At 37.5% G+C, this 27089-nt stretch overlaps 1 protein-coding gene and 1 pseudogene across 3 annotated transcripts in view; one reads left to right on the forward strand and one right to left on the reverse strand.

Moving 5' to 3' along the window:
* NUP155 (nucleoporin 155) overlaps positions 1 to 25098 on the forward strand; it is a 64649-nt gene extending 39551 nt beyond the window's left edge. For all 3 annotated transcript variants that reach the window (XM_073890978.1, XM_025867373.2, XM_073890979.1), the window contains 14 exons: positions 1332 to 1462; positions 3096 to 3287; positions 3952 to 4090; positions 5017 to 5152; positions 6146 to 6299; positions 6507 to 6611; positions 7675 to 7829; positions 9156 to 9285; positions 10433 to 10546; positions 11308 to 11428; positions 11874 to 11984; positions 15425 to 15561; positions 21957 to 22063; positions 22640 to 25098. In XM_073890978.1, the coding sequence (XP_073747079.1) occupies positions 1332 to 1462; positions 3096 to 3287; positions 3952 to 4090; positions 5017 to 5152; positions 6146 to 6299; positions 6507 to 6611; positions 7675 to 7829; positions 9156 to 9285; positions 10433 to 10546; positions 11308 to 11428; positions 11874 to 11984; positions 15425 to 15561; positions 21957 to 22063; positions 22640 to 22778 (1871 nt within the window). In that variant the 3' untranslated portion in view covers positions 22779 to 25098. The remainder of the gene's footprint in view (positions 1 to 1331; positions 1463 to 3095; positions 3288 to 3951; positions 4091 to 5016; positions 5153 to 6145; positions 6300 to 6506; positions 6612 to 7674; positions 7830 to 9155; positions 9286 to 10432; positions 10547 to 11307; positions 11429 to 11873; positions 11985 to 15424; positions 15562 to 21956; positions 22064 to 22639) is intronic.
* LOC112820278 (ribosomal biogenesis factor-like) lies at positions 17029 to 17699 on the reverse strand (annotated as a pseudogene).
* Positions 25099 to 27089: the final 1991 nt, after the last annotated feature.

The raw sequence follows: 27089 nt of genomic DNA on the forward strand, positions 1-27089 counted from the left end.
AAATAACATCAGTGTGGTTGAGAAAAGTGGGACTGTATGGATCTCATGTATTTCCATAACTTTCAGCCCCCCCCTTTTTTTAAAAGATTTTATTTATTTATTTGACAGAGAAAGCAAGAGAAGGAACACAACAGGGGGTGTGGGAGAGGGAGAAGCAGGCTTCCCGCTGAGCAAGAGCCCGATGCGGGGCTCGATCCCAGGACCCTGAGATCATGAGCTGACGGCAGACGCTCAACAACTGAGTCACCCAGGCGCCCCCATCATATAGCACTCTTTATCGGACTTTTTTCCTTATAGTAAGAAATACATTTTACGTTATGACCCTCATGTTTGAAAGCATACATATACAACTGAAACAAAATTGTGGGAAATAACTACCTGTTTTATACTCTTAATATTTCCTTTTTTTTTTTTTTTTTTTAAGTAGACTCCATGCCCAGTGTGGGGCTTGAACTTAAAACCGTGAGACCAAGAGTTGCATGGTCTACTGACCGAGCTAGCCAGGCACCCCAATTCTGTTTCCTTTTCAAGGAAAAAAAAAAAAAAACTGTCATGACTGACTGAATTGATTTCATGACTCGCCTGTTTTGTTTTGTTTTTCACCAATTTATCTTAATCCAGGGTTTGAGGAACATAGTCCTAGAGAAAACTAACGGTGCTTTTCAGGAGTCCTTTCTTAGGGATGTTTATTGCATTATTGTTTTAGTAGCAAAGCATAGGAGACAATATAAATGTCCTTAAGGTGGAGGGTGCCTGGGTGGCTCAGTTGGTTAAGCGACTGCCTTCGGCTCAGGTCATGATCCTGGAGTCCCGGGATCGAGTCCCACATCGGGCTCCCTGCTCAGCAGGGAGTCTGCTTCTCCCTCTGGCCCTCTTCCCTCTCGTGCTCTCTATCTCTCATTCTCTGTCTCTCAAATAAATAAATAAAAAATCTTAAAAAAAAATAAATAAATGTCCTTAAAGTGGAAAATGGACCTAATTGTGGTATACTTACGTGATGGAACATCCAGTAATTTAAATACATTAGATTTATACTTATAGATAGCCTGTGAAAATACAGCTGGGTGGAAAAAGCAGTGGTGTAAATGTTTAAAAATAGCAGTGTTGTTTATGTGTACACACAGACGCATAGAAGCACATACACATAATGACAGGATAAAAAGCATGAATTCAACAAATCATGATCATGATTGGCTGTGATGAGGGGAAGGAGGCGACCAGTAAGGATTTCAGCCTTAACTATAGTTGTTCTTATTGAAAGTAAAGTGTTGTTTTACTTAAAACAACCTATGTCATTGTATAAAACTTCATTAGTTGTGTTTTGTCATTAGAGGCTCAACTGAGTGAAAAGGTTTCACTTCAGGCAATCCAGCAGTTGGTTCGAAAATCATACCAGGCTCTGGCTTTATGGAAGCTTCTTTGTGAACATCAGTTCACTGTCATTGTAGGAGAACTTCAGAAGGTAGGATTTCTTTTCCCTTAAGATCATACTGTTAATGCTGTCTTTAGTTTGTTTTCTTTTGAGTAAGCTTTAATCTTATATTTGGGTTTGGGAGGGGACTTTTGGGGAGAAGCATTTAGGTTATGATTAAGTTAATATCTGCTTAATGGAAATCTTCTTAATGGAAGATTGCACTAAAGCGTGAAAGCTTGAGGGATCTGCTTTGTCAAAACCACAAGTTTTTACAATATGTGAGAATTTTATCGTGTGGTATATGAATGAAATCTTTACCAAAAATATATTTTTTAAACAGTAGATTATAACCATTATTTGGGTTTCAGATCCCTTTGGGAATTTGATCAAAACTCTTTCTTCCCACCCTCAAAGAATGCATACAGATACATCCACAAAATTTTTGCATGTAATTTCAAAGAGTCCAGTGACTTGGGTGCCTGGGTGGCTCAGCCGGTTAAGCGGCTGCCTTCGGCTCAGGTCGTGGTCCCAGGGTCCTGGGATGGAGTCCCGCATCGGGCTCCCTGCTCAGCAGGGAGCCTGCTTCTCCCTCTCCCTCTGCCTGCCTCTCTGCCTGCTTGTTCTCTCTCTCTCTGTGTCAAATAAACAAATAAAATCTTAAAAAAAAAAAAAACAAAGAGTCCAGTGACTTAAACGTTCTTCTTTTAAAGAAAGATGTTTACCATTGTGAGAAATGAATGGGTCATATTTCTTCTGCTGTCCTCATTTGAATCCTTTTTAAGTATAATGGCAATTTGCATTCATTTAAATGTTAGGACACTGAGGGGAATGTATTCCTACCTATTATTGTGAACATTTCTAAATGTATACAAAAATAGAGTAAATACTGTATTATAATCCTCATATATGCTTATATTCAGCATTTTCAAGATTTTATCAACTTTTATTAATCTATTCTCTTTTTCTTTATGAAATTACTTTAAAGATGGTCCTAGACACCGTGTCATTTCACTCCTGTATAGTTTACTATGTATTTGTAAGGAAAGGTGTGATGTGAATCTGTCACGCCCATTGATCACCAGGGTTGACTCGGCTGATCTGACTGGCTAGGCAGGTGTCCCTTTCTCCCTCACCACTCCATGTGCATCCCTTCCAAAGCTTTGTACTGAAAGAGGATGACCTTCCCTGATAGAAGCAGACCATTCTTCGGTCAAGAGTATACGAGTAGCTGTGTGTCTCTGCTAGAACCTCCAAACAAGCTCTCAAGGTCCATTTGTAGGACCTGAGCTGAAATCAAGAGTCGGATGCTTAACCAACTGAGCCACCCAGGCGCCCTGTAAGCCCAAGATTTTTTAATGTAGCTAAGTGATTATTCTTTCTGCTTGTGACTAAAATCAGGAGACCTGGCTCTAATTTTGGATCTGCCTACATTTTACCTTTCTCATTTGTAAATTGAGAGCTTTAGACTGGTCATACAGTGGGTTCTTTAACAATTTTCTATGATTCTATGAAAGTTTGCAAAAATGTGCTAGTCTGTATAGTTTAGCATATTTTCTTTTTGAATTATAGAGTCTGTTAATTTTTTGGTTATTTTAAATTGTTAAAGAAATTGTGTTCCAGGTAGAAATAGGATATTCCTATATTTTTGGTAGAAAAAAAGGACTTTTTCTTATACTCCTAGGAATTTCAAGAGCAGCTGAAAATCACCACCTTTAAAGATCTGGTAATCAGGGACAAGGAACTGACCGGGGCATTAATTGCTTCTCTTATCAACTGCTACATCAGAGATAATGCTGCTGTTGATGGCATTAGTTTACACTTACAGGATATCTGCCCACTTCTGTATAGCACTGATGATGCAATTTGTTCTAAGGTATGATGCTTTATCAGCTATTTCAGTGTTTCGTAAAGGGGGTTTCATGGTATAAAAAGCACAATAAACTGGAATCAGAAACCATCTTTTACTTAACATATAACGTCTCTTGGGTAGGTCTCCTAACCTCTCATGGCCTCCAGAGTCCGCATCTGTATGATGAGAGGAGTTGGAATACGTCATTTCTTAAAATCCTTGTATGTTTAAGTTTTTCATAAACAATCTTGATAGTATTTCTAGACCATATTTTTTTAATGGTTAAATATGTTTCTCCTTAGAAATTAAAAATTACTAAAACTTTAAATCTATAATAAGTTAGAGTCAATTGGGCAATTTTTATTGATCATTCTTACAGGTTGAAAATAATTAAAAAAATCAGTATCACATGGACTGCCTGCTGACCAATAATGTATTGACTAGGCAAGAGGTTTACCAGTCAAAGCTATCTTGCTTAAAATATTTGTGAAAGGAATTAAAAATAGCTAGGATTTTTTGGTCAAAAATTTTTCTGCCTAAAATTAAGAAGAAGTAAGTTTGTAGAGTTTTTATTTTTTATGATAATAAACCAAATGTAAACGGAGACACAGACCAAGACTTATGTTGATAACATCATCTATATGCTGGATTTTACATCTTTTTAAGTTCCTGTCATCTCTGATTCTAGGCAAATGAACTCCTCCAGCGTTCCCGACAAGTTCAAAATAAGATTGAAAAGGAAAGAATGTTAAGAGAATCCTTAAAGGAATATCAGAAAATCAGCAATCAAGTGGACCTTTCCAGTGTTTGTGCTCAGTATAGACAAGGTGAGAAACAAAATGTTTTTCGTATCTTTTTCTTAACTCAGGAGACAAACGACTGAATAAAACAAGCTACTGGTAAAGAGCCTCTTACCAGAAGCAAATCCTTCTTCAACTTCACTTTCCCAAGTGATGTGACAAGGGAAACTCATGCCTTGTGTTTTAGTATTTGATGACTGCATTAGCTTCTGCAAAAACTATAATGCTCTTTTTATATCTTGAAATATGTAACTTTTTAACACAGGAGTTTCAGTCCTTGTCCAGTTAAACTACTATCTGTATTAGATAGAGTCCTGGGTTACATTTATTTTTTGGATGCTTTAAATTCTTTTTTTTTTTTTTAAAGATTTTATTTATTTATTAGAGAGAGAGAATGAGAGATAGAGAGCATGAGAAGGAAGAGGGTCAGAGGGAGAAGCAGACTCCCCGCCGAGCAGGGAGCCCGATGTGGGACTTGATCCCGGGACTCCAGAATCATGACCCGAGCCGAAGGCAGTCGCCCAACCAACTGAGCCACCCAGGCGCCCGCTTTAAATTCTTTTGACTAATTTTTAAAATAGTACCTGTCTGCTTGCTTTTTAATTACTTTAAATCAAATCTAGCATAATGTAAAGGTAATAACTGTTAGCACAGATACTGTTTTGAATTCTAAGATTTTTTTTTTCCATCAAGAAACTGAATCCTTCCCTTTTGTTATTCTAACTTTGAAAATCTTTTTCCATTGAAGAAAATATACTCAATAGCTGCCTTTTAGGCATGTTGGTACCTTATTCTTTGGTAGATTCCCCAGACATATTTTATATGATAGTATCATCAAGGTGACTGCCATACAGTAGAGATATAAAAACCTTGATCAGTATTTTTATAAACCAGCTAAGGAAAAACGCATCCGGCTTAATAAGCCTTATCTTGTCCTTTTCCTTTGCCATTAGTCCGTTTTTATGAGGGTGTAGTGGAGCTCTCTCTTACTGCTGCAGAAAAAAAAGATCCTCAGGGTCTTGGACTTCATTTCTATAAACATGGAGAACCAGAAGAAGACATCGTGGGACTGCAGGCTTTCCAAGAAAGGCAAGTTTTGTCACCTGAGCAGCTTGTCAGCTTTCCTTGGTGTACAGTTTGATTGATTGTATTAGGAAAATAATATCTTAAGTACAACACTTATAAAATTGAATTATGCTTTTACTTAAAAATGCCTTTTTTTTATCACGGGCCTAAATTAGGATTATAATTCTTAGCTTAGGGTTCAAGTTTTAGTCTGGTGGAAATTCTTTTTTTTTTTTTTTTTTAAGATTTTATTCATTTAAGAGAGAGAGACAGAGCACAGACAGGGGGGAGAGGCAGAGGGAGAGGGAGAAGCAGATTTCCCACTGAGCTGGGAGCCTGATGTGGGGCTTGATCCCAGGACCTGGAGATCATGACCTGAGCTGAAGGCAGACACTCAGCCATCTGAGCCACCCAGGTGCCCCATAATCTGGTGGAAATTCTTAAGGACTTATAAATGTTTTTGAACTTGCCTCTGTGGTTTTTATGACACTTTACTAATGTCAATTTTAAATGAGATAACTTATTTGGAACCATTCCCCACCAACCACCACCTAATTTCTGGTTCTGGGTGAAGATTAGTATTTTATTTTATGCTACAATTTTTAAATGTTCACAAATTAGTAGTGACTGTTAAAGAAGAAAAAAATGTGTGTCCATAAAGGAAATATATAACCTATCTAAAACATGTTTTTTATTAATACATTAATTTTTATGACTTCACCCTTTTATGGTTAACCACGTTTCTCAAACCTAGAAAAAGTATACAATTTATATATTTTTTTTAATTTTTTATTGTTAATCACCATACATCATTAGTTCTTGATATAGTGTTCCATGATTCATTGTTTGTGCATAACACCCAGTGCTCCGTGCAGAACTACAATTTATATTTTAATACCAAATATATGTGTGTGTGTACATATATCTCCTCCCCAAAATAGTCTTCAAATCGTTCTGTGTATTTAAATTGGTTGCTGTCTAATTAAATAATGCAGTTGCTTTTCCATTCTTTTTCAGATTAAACAGTTACAAGTGTATTACAGATACACTTCAAGAATTGGTAAATCAAAGTAAGGCTGCTCCTCAGTCTCCCAGTGTACCCAAAAAACCTGGGCCTCCAGTATTGTCATCTGATCCCAATATGCTGAGTAATGAAGAAGCAGGACATCACGTAAGGGACATAGCATATTTTTATCCTGAAAATATATTGTTTAGAAGTTCTGTGTGGTACTGGTAGCAGCTCCTTTTGGGAAAGGTAGTAGATCTTAGAAATAAACCTGTAAAGATTCTTGATTTCAGGATTTTATAAGGCTGATGGTTATGATGTCCAGCAAGAGAGCCTTTAACTACTAATTTTTACTATTTTTTTTTATTTTAGTTTGAACAAATGCTTAAATTGTCTCAACGATCCAAAGATGAGCTCTTTAGTATTGCCCTTTATAATTGGCTAATACAGGCTGATCTTGCAGATAAGTTATTGCAGGTAAAAAAAAGTTTTTTTTATTCCAATATTGTTAATTTGTATTTTCAAGTAGCACATACATAGTTGAAGGACGGGCACCTGGGTGGCTCAGTCAGTTAATCATCTGCTTTTGGCTCAGGTCATGATCTCAGGGTCCTGAGATCAAGCCCTGCATTGGGCTCCCTGCTCAGCGGGGAGCCTGCTTCTCCCTTTCCCCCTGTCTGCCACTCCCCCTCCTTGTGCTTGCTCACACTCTTGCTCTCTCTTTCTCTGTCAAATAAGTAAAATCTTTAAAAAAAATAAAAATTAAAAATACATAGATACAGGAAAATCATTTTCTTATCCTGAACCTACCATTAGGTATTAGTGTCAAGCCAAGTAATGTAATGTCTTTTCCTGGTGGGCAAAGTAAACTATTGCTCTTATTTTCTTGTTATTTTGAAGCTGATTTGGGTTGTTTATATTGTGGGATGGAAATCATTGGATTATGAATTAGGAGTCCTAAACTTGGCATTACCTCTGCCATTAATTCAGTATGTGACTTCATACATGTCTTTTTACTATCCTAAGTCTCAGTATTCTTCAGCGTGTAAAATAAATGTGTGGCATTTGATAATGGCAAGGATGTCTTTGAGCTCCGAGTCTAGGAATCAGTAGCTGTGTTTTCAAAGTTTATCAGAAGATTTTAATTGGGGATGCCTGGGTGGCTCGGTCGGTTAAGCACTCAACTCTTGATTTTGTCTCAGGTTATGATCCTGGGGTTGTGAGATGGAGCTTGCTCGGGGTTCTCTCCCTGCCCCCCATGCTCACTCTGTCTCAAAAAAATTAAAATTAAAAAAAAATTGGTAACTGGATTATGATTAGTTTAATCAGCCTAATTCAACTTTTTATAGCAACTCTTTGGTTAACTCTGGTAAAAATCATTTATAATGAAAGAAATTGCCCTCTGTTGTTGGATTATAATTTTGCTTGTGTATTCATGAAGTAAGGCATACCTATAGTTGACTTAAAAATGTTATAGTTACTACATAAAGAGCAAGTGCCTAGTCCAGAAGATGTTTCTGAGTGACTGTATAATTTGCAGATTGCTTCTCCATTTCTGGAGCCACATCTAGTCCGAATGGCCAAAGTTGATCAAAACAAAGTTCGTTATATGGATTTACTCTGGAGGTATTATGAAAAGAACAGAAGCTTTAGTAATGCTGCTCGTGTCCTGTCCAAACTGGCTGACATGCATAGGTATAGTATAATACTTTTACTACTATGTATAATGATTGATAACTGACCTATAACTAGATAAATCCAGATTTCAGAAATTAAATAACACCTTATTCAGGTTATAGTATGTAGAGTTTTTATGCTTTTACTTGGATTTACCTAAAGTTTACAGTTTTTTTTTCTTTTTTTTTAATAGTGTACGGGAGATACTAAATACCCAAGACCCTCTCTAGTCAAACTATCTTCTAAATCTCTTCTTTAAAGTATGTCTTTAGAGTCTTTCCTACTAAGCAGTTAATTAATATTCTTTTTTTTAAAGATTGATTTATTTATTTGAGAGAGAGAGAGAGAGTACATGAGACGGGGGAGGGTTAGAGGGAGAAGCAGGCTCCTCGCTGAGCAGGGAGCCCAACGCAGGACTCGATCCAGGGACTCCAGGATCATGACCTGAGCGGAAGGCAGCCACCCAACCATCTGAGCCACCCAGGCACCCCAATTAATATTCTTAATTAAAAGGACAAAAACTTCTCAAAGGCTTTATAATTTTAAATGTTTTACTAATTCTAGACTAATTTCCTCTGCTCTATTTTAAATTACCAAAAAAGTTTTGAGTGTATATGTTGAAGACTGTTAAGAATCTTATTAAAGAAAGCATTGAGGAGCGCCTGGGTGGCTCAGTCGTTAAGTGTCTGCCTTTGGCTCAGGTCACGATCCCAGGGTTCTGAGATCGAGCCCTGCATCGGGCTCCCTACTCCATGGGAAGCCTGCTTCTCCCTCTCCCACTCTCCCTGCTGTGTTCCCTCTCTGGCTGTGTTTCTCTCTGTCAAATAAATAAATAAAATCTTAAAAAAAACAAAACAAAACATTTTCCTTAGTTTAGTGTTTAGAAGAATCCAAGTTTTAATATACTGAATTAAAATTTTAAAATAGGAAGTTACTTTTTTGGATGTAAACTTAAGTATTTTTTTTATTTGTTGCCTTAAACTGTAGATCTCTTTTATTAGAAGCCCTCTAATATAGTTTTTTCTTTTTCTTTTTTTTTTTTTAATCAAAGAGCAGGAACACAAGCCACAAGCAGGGGGAGTGGGAAAGGGAGAAGCAGGCTTCCCGCTGAGCAGGGAACCTGATGTGGGACTCGATCCCAGGACCCTGGGATCATGACCTGAGCCGAAGGCAGACGCTTAATGACTGAGCCACCCAGGCAGTCCCCGTCTAATAGTTTTTTCAAGTTTCTAATGGCCTTTTATGTTCATTTGGTATATACAAAATAGTGCGTCATAATTAATATATTTATATATTGGATCTTTAAGAATTCATATAAATAAAAATAAGGTTTTCCGCCCCCAGCACAGAAATTTCACTTCAGCAGCGACTAGAGTACATTGCTCGAGCCATTCTTAGTGCCAAAAGTTCCACTGCCATTTCATCGATAGCTGCAGATGGTGAATTCCTTCATGAATTAGAAGAAAAAATGGAAGTAAGCACTAAAGATACTTAAACTTTGCCTGCATTTATTCCATTTATTCCATTTTCCCTTCCTCTAGTAAGTCATAAGTCAGTAGCAGTCGGTATTAGTAATTCTAGTCTCTTCTGCCTATATGTATTTAGTTTCATATTTAGACATAAATCTTTTATTGGGTCACAGGACATTGCTGTAATTAAATTTTTTCTCTGTGGCATTTCTAAAGTTTTTTTCCAACTATTCCAACACAAAGGAGATTATATCACATTTACCATTTATTCTGGAAGCTAATGAGTAGATATGTGAAGTAGAGTAGTCTAACCTGCCCTAATTAAGAGACCCAAAAGTATACAATGGTCCAAATACAAAGGCTTATTTCTCATTCACAAATATCCAGAGTGGGTGTTCCTGAAGAAAGTGGCTTTCTTCCACTTGAATGATTTTAATACCCAAGTTCTATTTTCTGGCTCTACCATTCCCTGTGGCCTTACCTTTTTCTTCTGTCAGAGGGAGTAAGAAAAAATCACATGTAATAAGCACATTCACTCTCTTAAAGACCTTCAGCCCTGAAGTGACATACTTTACTTCCACTTACATTCCTTTGAAGAGAACTTAGTCTTAATGGCCCTATCTCCCTACAGAGGAGGTTGGAAAATAGGGTCTAGCCATTGTCTGGCTGCAGTAGTGGGAGAGATGGGTATTAGCGTGGTAGCAAGGGCGCTCTGCCATAGTACACTTCCTGTGAGATCTTTTATGTTGTGATGAAGAGCTGCCAGTTTGTTATGATAGAAATCTTCATTTGTTCATTTTTTTTTATTGAGGTATAATTGACGCATATCATTATATTAGTTCAGGTATACAATGTAATGATTCAGTATTTTTAGATATTGCAAAATGATCACCATAATAAGTCTAATTAACATTTATCACCATATACGCAATTACAAAAATCTTTTCTTGTGATAAGAAATTTTACAGTCTATTTTCTCCAACAACTTTCAAATATGCGATACAGTGTTATTAACTCTAGTCACTATGCTGTTATTTATACATTATTTTTACTTTAACCAACTTAAAGTCAGATACTAGGAATCATTCCTTCAAGTACTTGTTGATTTATCATCAAGAACTTAAGACTTGCTTTTTTTTTAATCCAAACTAGGTTGCTAGGATCCAACTTCAGATACAAGAGACACTACGAAGGCAGTATTCCCATCATTCTTCTGTACAGGATGCAATTTCTCAGCTGGATTCTGAGCTAATGGACATAACTAAGGTAATAAAAAAGCAAGGTGAATTCCTCTAGCAGTCACCTAATATCTACAAATTCCTTGGTTTTTTGTTTGGTTTTTTTTTGCATTCTACAGTAGAATGCAAAAAATGTGGAGATAATCTCTCTCCACAAAATTACGATAAGCCGTCCTGGGGAGCACATTGCTGGGCTGACAGATCACTGCTGTGGTATCTGACTCTTAGGAAGAGCTAACTTCCTCTTTATAGGCTGTTTTCTCTCAAGAATCTCTCAGCCTCACATCAAGCTTTGTTAAACCTCCTGCCATCTATTTTATGGCCTTGCTTATTGTCTTGGAAAAGTAACTTATCTTTGCTTATCTCTCCAAGCCGCTCCCACTCTGTACTTCAGAGCAGTTCCTTTTTCAATAATTCTTGGACATTTCTCCAAGTACCATGAAGCACCCTGAGACTTGTGTTTCCATGATTCTATGATTCTTTAAACCCTGATTTAGACAATGCTAATTATAAAAGACATGTTATTGCAGTATCTCCCTGCCAGCCCAGGGGTGGGGGGGGGGGGCTTTGGGGGCAAACATGTTGAAATCTGTTTAAATGCATTTACCAAGCCTTCACCATTCTTAATCTGGAGTTATGACCAGCTGCATGTCATCACATCTTTATATCGTATTTTAAGAACTTTGGATAAAATCTTTGATCATTTTTAATTTTCAAGGAATGCATCACTATTAATTTCTGACTCTTGACCTCTGGTTGTATGTATAATGTTGGCATTTTCTCCGACAGCTTTATGGGGAATTTGCTGACCCATTTAAACTTGCAGAGTGTAAACTTGCAATAATTCATTGTGCTGGTTATTCAGACCCTATATTGGTGCAGACACTTTGGCAAGATATCATAGAGAAAGGTAAGTGCTCACTTACAGGTATATTAACATACATTAGGTAGTGACTTGGTAGAAGAATGCAAACTGCTAGTGGCTTTCATATATCTGGAGCTCATGAAAATTGTATATACCTAAGTAGAGGGTAAGTGGAGGGTACCTGGATGTGGTGGAGGGTGGTCCTCTAGAGGATGTCCTCAATTTATATTGGAGAGGACTCTGAGAAAAGGAGGTGTCATTTTTGGTTGTACTTCTTAATAAGGGATTCTGAGACACTTTCCTCAGAATCCTATAACCAGTGTCTGGTAAGAGGAAAGTATTTCAGACACTAACAGAAACAGTATCTGCTCATTATATTAGAATATCATTTGTAGCTATTTTGTACCTTGAAATAGAATAAAATAGCCAATTTAAACAATTGCACATTAAAAACAGTTTGCGTTTCTAATGGTATGTCTTTTTCTTGCAGAATTGAATGAAAGTGTAGCGTTGAGCTCCTCAGATAGAATGCATGCTCTTAGTCTCAAGGTTGTGCTCCTTGGCAAAATTTATGCTGGCACACCTCGCTTCTTTCCTTTAGGTAAGCAGTAACCTTAAGTGCTATCATGGGTGTTGTGTTTTGTTTTCTTTTGATGGTTTTCTTCAATGACATGGAAAGATAATGTTCTTCAGGGTGGAATTGTTCCTTTGTTGCTGTTTGGCTCAGCTGTTTAATTCTACCTCTCCAGAAAGACCTCCAAAGATAGCAGAATTTGTTGACAAATAGTTAGGTATGAAACTTTCTTTGACCTTGTAAGTTTATATATCTGTCTGGGGAATAGTGCTAACAGACAGTAATGATTATATTGTTGGTAACCCTCTACAAGTTTAAAGAGGAAAGAAAAATGGCTAGTGTTTTTCTGCATGGGCAATCTGTGATTGCTTCAGCTGCTCTTATTATATATATATTTTTTCTTTAAAGAGTTTATTTATTTGATAGAGAGAGACACAGCGAGAGGGGGAACGCAAGCAGGGGGAGTTAGGGAGGGAGAAGCAGGCTTCCGCGGAGCAGGGAGCCCGATGCAGGGCTCAATCCCAGGACCCTGGGATCATGACCTGAGCCAAAGGCAGACGCTTAACAACTGAGCCAACCAGGCGCCCCTCTGCTCTAATTATATTGAGGACATATTTTTCTTTAAAATAACAAATAGTTGGGGCACCTGGGTGGCTCAGTTGGTTGTGTGGCTGACTCTTGATTTTGGCGTCCTGATCTAAGGGTCCTGGGATGGAGCCCTGATTTGCACTGGGCTCCCCACTGACCAAGGAGTCAGCTCTAGAATTCTCCCTCTCCCTGTGATGACCCTCCCCCTGCTCACACTCTCCTCTCTCAAATAAATAAATCTTTTTAAAAAAATAGCAAAGGGGCGCCTGGGTGGCTCAGTCGTTAAGCGTCTGCCTTCGGCTCAGGTCATGATCCCAGGGTCCTGGGATCGAGCCCCGCATCGGGCTCCCTGCTCCGCGGGAAGCCTGCTTCTCCCTCTCCAACTCCCCCTGCTTGTGTTCCCTCTCTCGCTGTGTCTCTCTCTGTCAAATAAATAAATAAAATCTTTAAAAAAAAAAAAATAGCAAATAATTGTGTTAAAAAATGCAATTTTTGAACCCTTTAATCATCTATATTACTATAATTGTTATGTATATGACTAATTATTAGAGATTTGCCGATATATAATGTTTTCTTCAGTTGTAAAACAATAGAATCAGGGTGCCTGAGTGGCTCAGTTGGTTAAGCATCCAACTCTTGATCTCAGCTCAGGCCTTGATCTCAGGGTCATGAGTTTAAGCCCCACACTGGGCTCCATGCTGGGCTTATAGCCTACTTAAAAAAATAAAAAATAATAGGGGCGCCTGGGTGGCTCAGTTGGTTAAGCGACTGCCTTCGGCTCAGGTCATGATCCTGGAGTCCCAGGATCGAGTCCCGCATTGGGCTCCCTGCTCAGCAGGGAGTCTCCTCCCTCTGACCCTCCTCCCTCTCATGCTCTCTGTCTCTCATTCTCTCTCTCTCAAATAAGTAAAATTTAAAAAAAAATAAAAATGAATAGAATCAACATAAATATATCTGTAAAGTAGGATGTTAAGCACCTGGGATCTTTGAAAAATGTTGAGAACCAGGAAAATGCTCACAGAATAACATTAAATTGTTTATTTAATGAAGATAGAGACTTTTTTATAGACCATCTCTGATTTATGACTTATTTCCTGGAAATGGCAATAAATAAAGTCATTATAATCTTGTAAGTATAGTATTTAAAACTGCCATGCTGGGGCGCCTAGGTGAATCAGTTGGTTAAAATAAGCATCTGCCTTCGGCTCAGGTCATGATCCTGGAGTCCCAGGATCAAGTTCCGCATCAGGGCTCCCTGCTCATAGGGGAGTCTGCTTCTCCCTCTGACCCTCCCCCCCTCACGTTCTCTCTCTCTCTCTCTCTCATTCTCTCTCTCAAGTAAATAAATCTTTAAAAAAAAAAACTGCCATGCTATTTCATTAATGAAAAAAATAAAGAAAAGATTAAAGCCTAATAGTTTTAATAATAAAAAGGCCACATTATACATAATTTTTTTTTAGGGTATTTCTGCTTCAACTTAGATTTTTAATTTTTGAGCGCAGTAAAATTTAGGGTAGAAGAGGCCTTTCTTCTTCTTTGGTCCATCTTTCAATGGCAAACAAGGCCTAGGGGGCTTCAAACTAGAACAAGTTTAGAGTTTTTAGAAATGTGATCATCTGTGCAAAAGTTTTGTATGGTAGATTCTGGGATAGTTGCAGGTTCAGTCATTGGCAGTCTTTTCAGTGATTCTTCTTGCCTGTGAATATGCACATTGGTCAGTCGCAGATTTCAAGGATCATAAATATGAATGTGATTGTTACTATTACAATCTTATGATATGACAGGTAGTAAAAGGTGAGAATGGGGCTAAAATTAGAACCATCAGAATAAATAACTTACACATCTGAAGGGGTGAGGCACTTAAAAACACATTTAAAATTGGGGCTCCTGGGTGGCTCAGTCGTTAAGCGTCTGCCTTTGGCTCAGGTCATGATCCCAGGGTCCTGGGATCAAGCCCCGCATCAGGCTCCCTGCTGGTGAGAGGCCTGCTTTTCCCTCTCCCCCTGCTTGTGTTCCTGCTCTCACTATCTCTTTCTCTGTCAAATAAATAAAATTTAAAAAACAAAACAACACATTTAATATTTCTAAAATCAGGATGCAGTAACCCTTCTTTTCTGAAAAGCTGTTAAATTGAGGATATATCAAGATACTAAAGAACTATCAGTGGGTCCTCTCCAATAGTGGGATTATGAATGGTCTCTATTTCATGTACCTTTCTGTGTTTTCCAAACTCACCAAAATGTAGTTTTTTTACTAATAGCTTTAAATTGTATAGCATATTCACAGTTGTGCAACGGTCACCACAATTAAATTTAGACCATTTTCATCACCACAGAAAGAAACCATGTACCTATTAGCAATCACTCCCTATTTCTTCCTACTCTCCAGCCCTAGGCAATCACTAATCTACTTTATATCTCTATATATTTGCCTATTCTGATATATCACTTATTTTATAAAAATTTTTTTTTGAAAATTGGTTTTCTTTTTTTAAAGATTTTATTTGAGAGAGAGCACACAGGCGGGGCGGGGAGGGGCAGAGGGAGAAGCAGACTCCCCTCTGAGTGGGGAGCCCCATGCAGGACTCAGTTCCAGGACTCTGAGATCATGACCTGAGCTGAAGGTAGCGGCTTAACCAGTTGAGCCACCCAGGCTCCCCAGGAGTTAACAATTCTGTACCAACAAAAGAGTAATTAATGAGGTGAAGGACCTGTTAACTAACCTTACCGGAGTAAACATTTCACAATGTATATATGTATCACATCATCATGTTCTATACCTTAAACTTACACAATGTATGGCTATTTTATCTCAGTAAGTTGGGGTGGGGGGGTGGGAAGAGTTAACAATTCTAATTTCTGATCTTTTTCCCTCTCCAGATTTTATTGTGCAGTTTTTAGAGCAGCAAGTTTGTACTTTGAACTGGGATGTAGGTTTTGTAATACAGACAATGAATGAGATTGGAGTGCCATTACCTAGACTACTAGAAGTATATGATCACTTGTTCAAGTCACGGGTAAGGAAAATATTAAATAAAATGAAATTATTTAGTTAAAGTTAACAAACCTTTTTTAGATAAAAGGAAAATATTTTGATTGTATGTTTATGTGTCTTGTCATCTGATAAAATTACATCAGAAATATGCTTCATTGTTTGAATATAAGAAATTATCATACTTTAGATTTTTAAAATTGATAATGAGTTGCTTTGCTGTATATCATGATAAAAATCAAATATTTCTTAGTAAACATATTTCCTTTACTCTTTGTGGAATAGACTAAGCTCATTACATTAAGAATCACCATTTGCTTTACAAGAACAAAATAATAGTGTATTTATTCCCTATAACTTCATCTAAAATATCAGTGCTCAAAGATTTTCCTCACCACAAGAAGAAAACTTTGTAATTGTGATGGTGATGCATGGTAACTAGACTTACTATGGTGATCATGTCCCATACTGATTTGTTATTGTATATATACAAATAACAAATCATATGTTGTATACCTGAAAATGAAATGATGTTATGTCTCAGTTATATCTCAATTAAAAAAAATCTTTCTCACCTTATTGAACCTTATCAGACTATATATTTTATAATTTTTATTCTAAGATAAAAGATCCAAATAAAACCTTGTTGACCTATATCATGTCTTTTATGGTAACACCATCAAAACATTTATGCGGTGCTTTACAAGGCACTTGTATATCTCATTTAAGCCTCAAAATGAACCTATGATAGGAAATGAGCATCTGACAAGGGCAGAGATTTTAAATGAATAACCTACTCAAGTCACATGGCTAGTTATTGGTATAGCCAGAATGAGAATTAAGATTCTTTGCTGGTTTAGTTAGACTAAGTCTACACAGGTTTAAAGTAAAAGGGGTATCACAGTTGACAAGAAGAAAATAAAAAAAAAAGTAAAATAAGCATTTAATATTATGTGGTTACTAAACTATCTGGTCATGGTTAATATTTGAAAATCATTAAAAACTTCATTGTGATGTTATTTAGGAAAAATAACCCACTTTGTAGAGAATGCAAATTTCCTGTTTAGGAACCTGTGTTTCCTCTTGACCGGTGTGAGGAGGTATCTCATTGTGGTTTTGATTTGTATTTCCCTGATGATGAGTGATGTTGAGCTTTTTTCATGTGTCTGTTAGCCATTCGTATGTCTTCTGCCCATTTCTTAACTGGATTATTTGTTTTGGGGTGTTGACTTTGGTAAGTTCTTTATACATTTTGGTTACCTACTCTATATCAGATGTGTCCTTTGCAAATATCTTCTCCCATTCCATTGGTTGCCTTTTAGTTTTGTTTACTGTTCCCTTTGCTGTGCAGAAACTTTTTATCTTAATGAAATCCCTGTGGTTCATTTTTGCTTTTCTTTCCCTTGCTTCTGGAGACATGTCTAGTAAGTTGCTGCGGCCAAGGTCAAAGAGATTACTGCCTGTGTTCTCGTCTGGGATTTTGATGGATTCCTCTCTCACATTTCGGTCTTCCGTCCATTTTGATTTTTTAAAATTATTTATTTATTTAACTGTATAAAACGTTTAATTTATTGGTCTTTTGGGGGTATTTGATGTATCTCCAGTGTATTACAACTGAGCCATTAATCTTGTCGCTTCATCAACAGTAACTGGTTCATTTTCATGAACTGCTGAGGAATCAGCTGTTTCTGCAAGGGTTCAAAGGAAAGGCCTTTTGAGAAATGGGCAAGTTCCTTTTGTATATCTACAGAAGCTTTATTCACTCTTAATTTTTTCATCATTCACAATGTTTATCTTCAGTGCTCGCTGAGGCAGCACATATACAATGTTTATCTTCTTAAGATTAGTGGTAACTGGGGGCGCCTGGGTGGCTCAGCCGTTGAGCGTCTGACTTCGGCTCAGGTCACGGTCCCAGGGTCCTGGGATCGAGCCCCGCATCGGGCTCCCTGCTCGGCGGGGCGCCTGCTTCTCCCTCTCCCACTCCCCCTGCTTGTGCTCTCTCTCTCGCTGTCTCTCTCTCTGTCAAATAAATAAATAAAATCTTTATTAAAAAAAAAGATTAGTGGTAACTGGTTTTGCTTTGTTTTTAGACTTAAAGTTTTTTTGGCTGGCTGTATGAAATACATTCCTGGATTTCTGCCTTCTTAGTTTGTTCTTGGCCATTGTCTTCAGTACCCTTGTGAAGCAGCTCATGCTCCGGGTGACACCACCTGCACGCAGAAGATCTTCAGGAAGTTCCTTGAATTTATTTTTTTGTATGGTGTAAAAAAGTGGTCTAGTTTCATTCTTCTGCATGTAGCTGTCCAATTTTCCCAACACCATTTGTTGAGACTTTTTTTCCATTGGATATTTTATCCTGTTTTGTTGAAGATTAGTTGATCATATAGTGGGTCCATTTCTGGGCATTCTGTTCCATTGATCTGTGTGTCTGTTTTTGTGCCAGTACCATATTGTCTTGATTACAGCTTTGTAATACAGCTTGAAGTCCAGAATTGTGATGCCTCCAGCTTTGGTTTTCTTTTTTTCAACATTGGCTATCTGGGGTCTTTTCTAGTTCCATACAAATTTTAGGATTGTTTGTTCTAGCTCTGTGAAAATTGCTGGTGTTATTTTGATAGGGATTGCATAAATATGTAGATTGCTTGGGTAATACAGACATTTTAACAATATTTGTTCTTCCATTCTATGAGCAATGGAACGTTTTTCCATTTCTTTGTTTCATCTTCAATTTCTTTCATAAGTGTCTATAGTCTTAGTACAGATCTTTTACCTCTTTGTTTAGGTTTGTTCCTAGATAGCTTATGGTTTTTGGTACAGTTGTAAATGGGATCGATTCCTTGATTTCTCTTTCTGCTGTTTCATTATTGCTGTATAGAAATGCAACAGACTTCTGTGCCTTGATTTTATATCCTCCAATTTTGCTGAATTCCTCTATCAGTTCTAGCAATTTTGGGGGGGAGTCTTTTGGGTTTTCTACATAGAGTATCATCTTGTCTGTGAATAGTGAAAGCTTGACTTCTTGCCGATTTGGATGCCTTTTATTTCTTTTTGTTGTCTGATTACTGAGGCTAGGACTTCCAGTTCTATGTTGAACAACATTGGTGAGAGTGGACATCCCTGTCTCGTTCCTGACCATAGCAGAAAAGCTGTGTTTTTTTCCCCATTGAGGATGATATTACCTGTCAGTCTTTTGTATATGGTCTTTATGATGTTGAGGTATGTTCCTTCTATCCCTACTTTCTTGAGGGTTTTTATCAAGAAAGGATGCTGTATTTTGTCAGATGCTATTTCTGCACGTATTGAGAGCATCATATGGTTCTTATCCTTTCTTTTATTAATGTGGTGTATCACATTGCTTGATATGTGGGTATTGAACCACCCGTGCAGCCCAGGAATAAATCCCACTTGGTTGTGGCGAATAATCCTTTTAATGTATAATGTTAGATCCGATTAGCTAGTATCTTGCTAAGAATTGTTTTTTTAAGATTTATTTATTTATTTGAGAGAGGGAGAGCATGCACAGGGGAAGGGGCTAAGGAAGAGAGAGAATCCTCAGTTGACTCCCTGCTGAGCACTGAGCCCAATGCAGGGCTTGATCCCAGGACCGTGAGATCATGACCTGAATCAAAATCAAGAGTTGACTGCTTAATTGAGCCACCCAGGAGCCCCTTGTTGAGAATTTTTGCATCCATGTTTATCAGGGATATTGGTCTGTAATTCTCCTTTTTTAAAAATTTATTTTATTTATTATTTTAGAGAGAGTGTGCAAGCGGGGTGAGGGGCAAAGGGGGAGGGAGAGGGACAAGCAGACTCTGCACTGAGCATGGAGCCCACTGTGGGGCTCAGTCTTACAACCCTGAGATCATGACCTGAGCAGAAATCAAGAGTCCAGTGCTTCACTGACTGAGCCATCCAAGAGCCCCATGTAATTCTCCTTTTTAGTGGGGTCTTTGTCTGATTTTGGAATCAAGGTAATGCTGGCCTCATAGAATGAGTTTGGAAGTTTTCCTTCTGTTTCTATTTTTTGGAACAGTTTCAGAAGAATAGATACTTTTTTAAATGTTTGGTAGAATTCCCGTGGGAAGCCATCCATCCCTGGACTCTTGTTTGTTGAGAGATTTTTGATTACTGATTCAATTTCTTTACTGATTATGGGTCTATTCAGATTTTCTATTTCTTCCTGTTTCAGTTTTGGTAGTTCATATGTTTCTAGGAATGCATCCATTTCTTCCAGATTGCCTAATTTATTGGCATATAATTGCTCCTAATATTCTCTTATAATTGTATTTCTGCAGTGTTGGTTGTGATCTCTTTCATTCGTGATTTTATTTATTTGGGTCCTTTCTGTTTTCTTTTTGATAACTCACTAGGGGTTTATCAATTTTCTTAATTCTTTCAAAGAACTAGCTCCTAGTTTCATTGATCTGGTCTAGTTGTTTTGTTTTCTATATCATTTATTTCTGCTCCTAGCTTTATTATTATTATTACCCTTCTTCTGCTGGCTTAGGCTTCATTTGCTGTTCCTTTTCTAGCTCCTTTAGGTGTAAGGTTAGGTTGTGTATTTGAGACTTTTCTTGCTTCTTGAGGTAGGCCTGTACTGCTATGTATTTCCCTCTTATGACTGCTTTTGCTGCATCCCAAAGGTTTTGGACCATCGTGTTTTCATTTTCAGTTGCCTTCATGTATTTTTTTTATTTCTTTAATTTCCTGGTTTATCAGTTCATTCTTCAGTGGGATTTTTTTTTTTTTAAGATTTTACTTCTTTATTTGAGAGAGAGAGAGGGAGAGAGCGTGCACGCGAGGAGGGGAGAGGGGCAGAGGGAGATGGAGAAGCAGGCTCCCCACTTAGCAGGGAGCCTCCCTGTTGCAGGGCTCTGTCCCAGGACCCCAGGATCATGACCTAAGCCAAAGGCAGACACTTAATTGAATGAGCACCCAGGCGCCCCTAGTAGGATATTCTTTAACCTCCGTGTATTTGTAGTCTTTCCAAATTCAAGTTATATAGCATTGTGGTCTGAAAATATGCGTGGTATGATCTCAATCTTTTTGTACTTTTTGAGACCTGATTTGTGACCCAGTATGTGATCTATTCTGGAGAATCTTCCATGTGCACGTGAAAAGAATCTGTATTCTGCTGTTTTAGGTTAAAATGCTCTGAATATATCTGTGAAGTCCATTTGGTCCAGGGTATCATTCAAAGCCTTTTTTCCTTGTTGATCTTCTGTTGATGATCTGTCCGTTGCTGTGAATGGGGTGTTACAGTCCCCTGCTGTTACTGTATTATTACCAATGAGTTTCTTTAAGTTTGTTATTAATTGGTTTATATATTTGGCTGTTCCCAAGTTAGGGACATAAATATGTACAATTGTTAGATTTTGTTGGATAGACCCCTTTATTATGATAAAATACCCTTCATCATGTCTTATTACAGTCTTTGGTTTAAAATCTACTCTGTCCAGGGTGCCTGGGTGGCTCAGTTGGTTAAGCGACTGCCTTCGGCTCGGGTCATGATCCTGGAGTCCCGGGAACGAGTCCCACATCGGGCTCCCTGCTCAGCAGGGAGTCTGCTTCTCCTTCTGACCCTCTTCCCTCTCGTGCTTCCTATCTCTCATTCTCTCTCTCTCTCAAATAAATAAATAAAATCTTTAAAAAAATAAGTAAATTCCTTAGTTCTTCCCACTAGTGACAACTATGTTTAAAAAATAATAATAAAAAAATAAAATAAAATAAAATCTACTCTGTCCAGAGGCGCCTGGGTAGTTCAGTCAATGAAGCACCTGCCTTTGGCTCAGGTCATAATCGATTGAGTCCCCCATCGGGCTCCCTACTCAGCGGGGAGCCTGCTTCTCCCTCTGCCTGCAGCTCTCCCTGCTTGTGCTCTGACAAATAAATACATAATAACAAAACTCTTAAAAATAAATAAAATCTAGTTTGTCTAATATAAGTATGGCTACTCCAGCTTTTTTTTTTAATTTTTTTTTAAAGATTTTATTTATTTATTTGAGAGAGAGAATGAGAGATAGAGAGCACGAGAGGGAAGAGGGTCAGAGGGAGAAGCAGACTCCCCGCCGAGCAGGGAGCCCGATGCGGGACTCGATCCCAGGACTCCAGGATCATGACCTGAGCCGAAGGCAGTTGCTTAACCAACTGAGCCACCCAGGCACCCCCCCCTTTTTTTTGATGTCCATTTCCATGATTATGGTTCTCTATCCCTTCACTTTCAGTCTGCAGGTGTCCTCACAGAATAGTAAGAACCGTCAGCACACCCAGTGTCACAGCGCTCCTGCGTTAAATACTTATTTTTAATACTGGGAAATTTTGCCTAGGACTCTGATAACTGGTTTAACTAATAACATAAATGGTTGAAAAATCAGTTGACACAGTTTGCTTTACAACTCATGACGTATATTTTCTTTATAGGATCCATTCTGGAACAGAATGAAGAAACCACTGCACCTTTTGGATTGTATACATGTACTGTTGGCAAGATATGTTGAGAATCCTAGCCAGGTTTTAAATTGTGAGAGGTAACTATGAATTAGGTATTGTATTATGGCAAAAGCTTAAATGTTTCTAATAAGTATCTGAGCAATAAAGTTAGAATGGGGGAAGATATGGAGATTAACTATTTGAATGATATCAAATAGTTAGCATGTATTAAAGATTAGAGTTTTTCTTTTCAACCCCTGTCCTGAATCCTTTCTAGAGGTAAATGATGTAATTTATGAATTACTTGTGAACTCTTTCTGCATTGAGTTAGTGACCTAGGGCAATTCAGTTATGTCTTTGTGAGATTATTGGCCATTAGAAGGTATATTTGTTTGAAAAGACCAAAAGAATGTAAATAATTTAATATTAATTTAAGGAGTCATCCTTATTGCCTCCTTCCCATTATAATCTTCCAAAGGAATATCGTGGTCATGTGGTAATTCACCTACCCCCTGCATTTCTTGTCTGTTTTCATTTATTTACCATTTACTTAATCATATGCTCCTTGTTCTTTCTGGGACTGTAGTAAGTTTAGCAGAAGTTGGAGAGAAGTCTTACAGGAGGAAATGTTTCTAAATGTATCAATAGTTGATCAGGTATCTTTTCCTTTACAGGAGAAGATTTACGAATCTGTGCCTGGATGCCATTTGTGGTTATCTGGTTGAGCTTCAGTCTATGAGCTCTTCAGTGGCAGTACAAGCCATCACGGGAAATTTTAAATCTCTTCAGGCTAAACTAGAACGGCTTCATTAATTATTGTAATGTATTGTCGTCCATGCATTTTAATCTGTAAAATAAAACCTCAGCTGGGTCCAGATATCAGGTGCTCTAAATCTAAGAATTTAAGAACAATTTTAATAGAAATGTGTTTTTAACAAGTGGCTAATATCTACAAACAGTACATTTGCCAGATGAATTATTTTTTATTACTATTTTGTTTTTTAATCAGGTTTAAAAAACAAGTGAAATAAGATTACTTAACACAAAGGTAAAAAACATTTAGAAATTCTTATTTTTAATTTAATGAGGGCAGAAATTTTGAATTTATACTATTCATTTTCAAGTCAGTCCAAGGATATTGATATCAAAACTTAAATAGGCTAGCTGAGCAAGTCCCATAACACTGGATTCTACAATAATCCTAATAAAGGCAAATAAACACTGTCTCTTAAAAAGTCATTTAGGTTTGGGTTCATCTTTGGAAAAGAAATTTTGTCTACCTACTAATTTTGTCAGTTGTAATTCTTGAAGATATTCTTGGCTGTTTTTTGAGCAGGTGGCAAACATGTAACTAATATTCTATGTCCTAAAAACCTACACAAGGAGATACTGTTTTCCATTTAGTGTCTCCCTACCAGTCCTTGTGACTGATTACCGACTGCCTTAAAGCAGTGGTTCTCAAGTGTGTGCACCAAACCAGCATAGAAGCCTCATCTGGGAATTTGCTCCCTATTGAATTCTTTTTCCTCCCAATCAGTAACCACAACAAATGAGTTTTACCCAAGACACAATATATAAATTAAAATTGTTAGTAATGTAGTTTTTAGTCTTCAAATTGAAATAACGAAACCAAGTCATGGCAACAACAAGGAAGGAGAACAGAGTGGGAATGACCAGGACTAAGAAAAAAGCAAGGACATGGACTTCTTTCCTCTCACCTGTTATGCCAACAAGAGTAATTACCTTCTGCTTATTGTCATTGAAGCAGGTCTAACAATTTTTATAGTACATTTTGAAAATAATTTTCCTTCCTTCCCTTCTTTTTTCCCAAGATCATGGGTTGACCTTTTTTGTATTTATTCTCTTAGAATTTAGCTCCCTTTTTCCTGTAATCTAATACATAATATTTAATAGACTGTCAAAATGTCACTCATTAGGTACCACTACCTCTCATATTTTTCAGCTTTCAGTTCCTTTAGTTTTTTTGAATATGTAAAATGAATGTAAGTTATGCATTGTTAATTCTGTAAACTTAAAATTCTGTTATGTCTACTTAAAATGAAAGTCTTGTTTAAATGTTATTTAGCTGTGACTCCAGTTCTGCTATAAATATATGTATTTTTTAAGCCCATTTACACACAAGCACGTTAATATATATGTTAAATATACTCAACTCACGATATTGAAGCTACATCTTTCAAAAGGACTGCAAGCTAGCATGGCTAAATGGTCCTTAGGAGTCAGACATCTGAACCCTGTTCCTTTTATCACAGAGCACGTTTGAGAGGGTTTAACAGTTGCAACTGCATAGCAGATGTTTTCCATATCCTTGGGAGGGTGAGATCCCTAAGAAAACCTAGGTCCCCTCCTTTTTAGCTCTCTAGAACAGAATTTCTAAAACTTGTAATTCCTAAGAATCACATGGGTAACCTGCTAAAACAGATGTTCCACCTATAATGTGATGCTGATACTGGTGGTCTGTGGATCAAGCTCGGAGTAGCATTGTTCTAGCACATTTATCCACTGTATTAGCATGTCTCCTACTTGTTTATTCAACACATTATTTCTTTATAGTGACTATTAAACATATACAGGCAACACATAATAAGTTGAACAGTATTTATGAAACAGTGCATTCATTGTAGGCAATGACAAGTCATTGAAGATCTCGATTGTGACAAATTTTTTTAGGTAGCTCATTTTCATTTGGCAAAATGGTCAGGAAAGAAGAGAAAAATCTATTTTGAGTAACTGTGCAAGGTATGGGATATTGACCCTGAAATGCATGTGATGTATGTTCAACATTTCTTTAGTTATAACATATGTGACTTACTAGTGACTTTTTCATTGAACACTTCTCTGCTAATCATTTGCATTTCCTCCACATTTGTGTTATATAGTTAATTTCAATCTCAGGATTCACAGATTGCTCATTCTCTTCCTCAGGATACTTCCCACCTCTTTTTTCCTCTTATTCATGAGAGGAAAAATTATGATAGTGATACACTTGTATCAAGAAAATGAAGAACTGGAATATTGAATGTAAAGGTCTTGAAAGGGCACATAATTTTTTTTCATTTTCTATCAGTTTCTTCATTTAAATTCTCTTAATAAAGCTTTTTTTTCCAGAATATTTTTTAGTCTTCTAGTAAATCATTTAAATTCTTCAAATTTTCATTTTCCTAAGAAATTTTTCAGGACGCCTGGGTGGCTCAGTCAATGAAGCACCTGCCTTTGGCTCAGGTCATGATCCCAGAGTCCTGGGATCGAGCCCCACATTGGGCTCCTTGCTTAGTGAGGAGCCTGCTTCTCCCTCTCCCTCTGCCACTCCCCCTACTGTGTTCTCTCATTGTTTCTCAAATAAATAAATAAATAAAATCTTTAAAAAAAAATTTCTTGGGGCGCCTGGGTGGCTCAGTTGTTAAGCGTCTGCCTTCGGCTCAGGTCATGGTCCCAGGGTCCTGGGATCGAGCCCCGCATCGGGCTCCCTGCTTAGCCGGAAGCCTGCTTCTCCCTCTCCCACTCCCCCTGCTTGTGTTCCCTTTCTCGCTGTGTCTCTCTCTGTCAAATAAATAAATAAAATCTTTAAAAAAGAAAAATTTCCTCATAAGAAGACTAAAGCTAAATGATAAGACTTTTTCTTTTAAAAGATTTTATTTATTTGAGAGAGAGCATGAGCGGGGGGAGGGTCAGAGGAAGAAGCAGACTCCCTACTGAGGAGAGAGCCCAACTCGGGACTTGATCCTGAGCCTTCAGCAGGCACTTAACCTACTGAGCCACTCAGGCGCCCCTAAATGATAAGACTCTTAAATCCAAAAACTTGTAAGAACTAATGTAATCTATTTTTATTCAATTTTGTTCTATACTTCAAATATTAGTTTAACAATACTATTATTTTGGGGCGCCTGGGTGGCTCAGTTGGTTAAGCAACTGCGTTCGGCTCAGGTCATGATCCTGAAGTCCTGGGATCGAGTCCCACATCGGGCTCCCTGCTTAGCGGGGAGTCTGCTTCTCCCTCTGACTCTCTCCCCTCTCATGTGCTCTCTCTCTCTCATTCTCTCTCTCTCAAATAAATAAAATCTTTAAAAAAAACTATTATTTTAATTTTTTCATTGCAAATAAATATTTCTAAACTGCATCATGACATGTTTTAAATTAAAATTTTGTTTTAAAACTCTCAGTTATGCTTTTTGCATTTAGGAAGCTCCTATCAGCAGGAAGACTAACTCTTTTTAAGATTAATCAATTTACCATGCAGGAGTTAGGAGTATCATTATCTCCAGCCCACACCTGAGTTTCTGCCTGTGTAATGAACATTTTCACTTAGATGACCTCCAAAGCTCCTCAGTCAAAATGTGACCAAATCTGCGTTCATTCCTATCTCCCTGAAATCTACCCACTCCTCTTCCTCCTCTATTTTCTTTTCTTTCCTTTTTTTTTTTTAAGTAAGCTTACACATAACATGGGGCTTGAACTCATAACCCTGAGATCAAGAGTTGCATGCTCTACCAACTGAACCAGCCAGGTTCCCCCCCTCCTCCTCTATTTTCTACTTAAGTCTTTATTATCTGAATTCGTGAAGCGTTCCATATTTTTAAATGGATTGGTTAAAAAAAAAAAAAAAACTCCAAAATATGGGTATTTTTAAATTTTTCCCTCTCCTTCCAAACACAATCAGTCACCAATTTCTAAGCAAGACTGTTTTCTTAATATCCACCATTATCTGTTCAATTATCTTACTATTTCAGGTTTTTAGAGTTTAATGAGATTATTCTACTTCACTTAGATGCCTGCATAATGTCATAGTGGTCTTCCTGCCTCTCATTTGACCCTTTTTTTGTTCCTTTTCCACACTAAGGTCAAAGTGGTCTTTTTAAAATGTACACCTAAATATATTACACCCCCACCTTTTCCCTCAATAGAAATTCCAAATTCCTGGTTGGCATTAGGACTTTATTGCAGTTGACAAAAATAAAAATTTTAAGACTTTAAGTTAGTTTAAGCAAAAGAATATTATTAGCCTTCAAAACTAAGAAGTCTAATACAGAGCTACTTCCACATGGCTAGTCCCAGAGCCTGGATATCTTCAGGGCTTTCTCTAGGTCATTTTGGCTCTTCTTTTCA

Source organism: Callorhinus ursinus, unplaced genomic scaffold (genome assembly GCF_003265705.2).
Source record: "Callorhinus ursinus isolate GAN/ISIS: 27379988/994484 unplaced genomic scaffold, GSC_fseal_2.0 scaffold3, whole genome shotgun sequence".
NCBI lineage: Eukaryota > Metazoa > Chordata > Mammalia > Carnivora > Otariidae > Callorhinus > Callorhinus ursinus.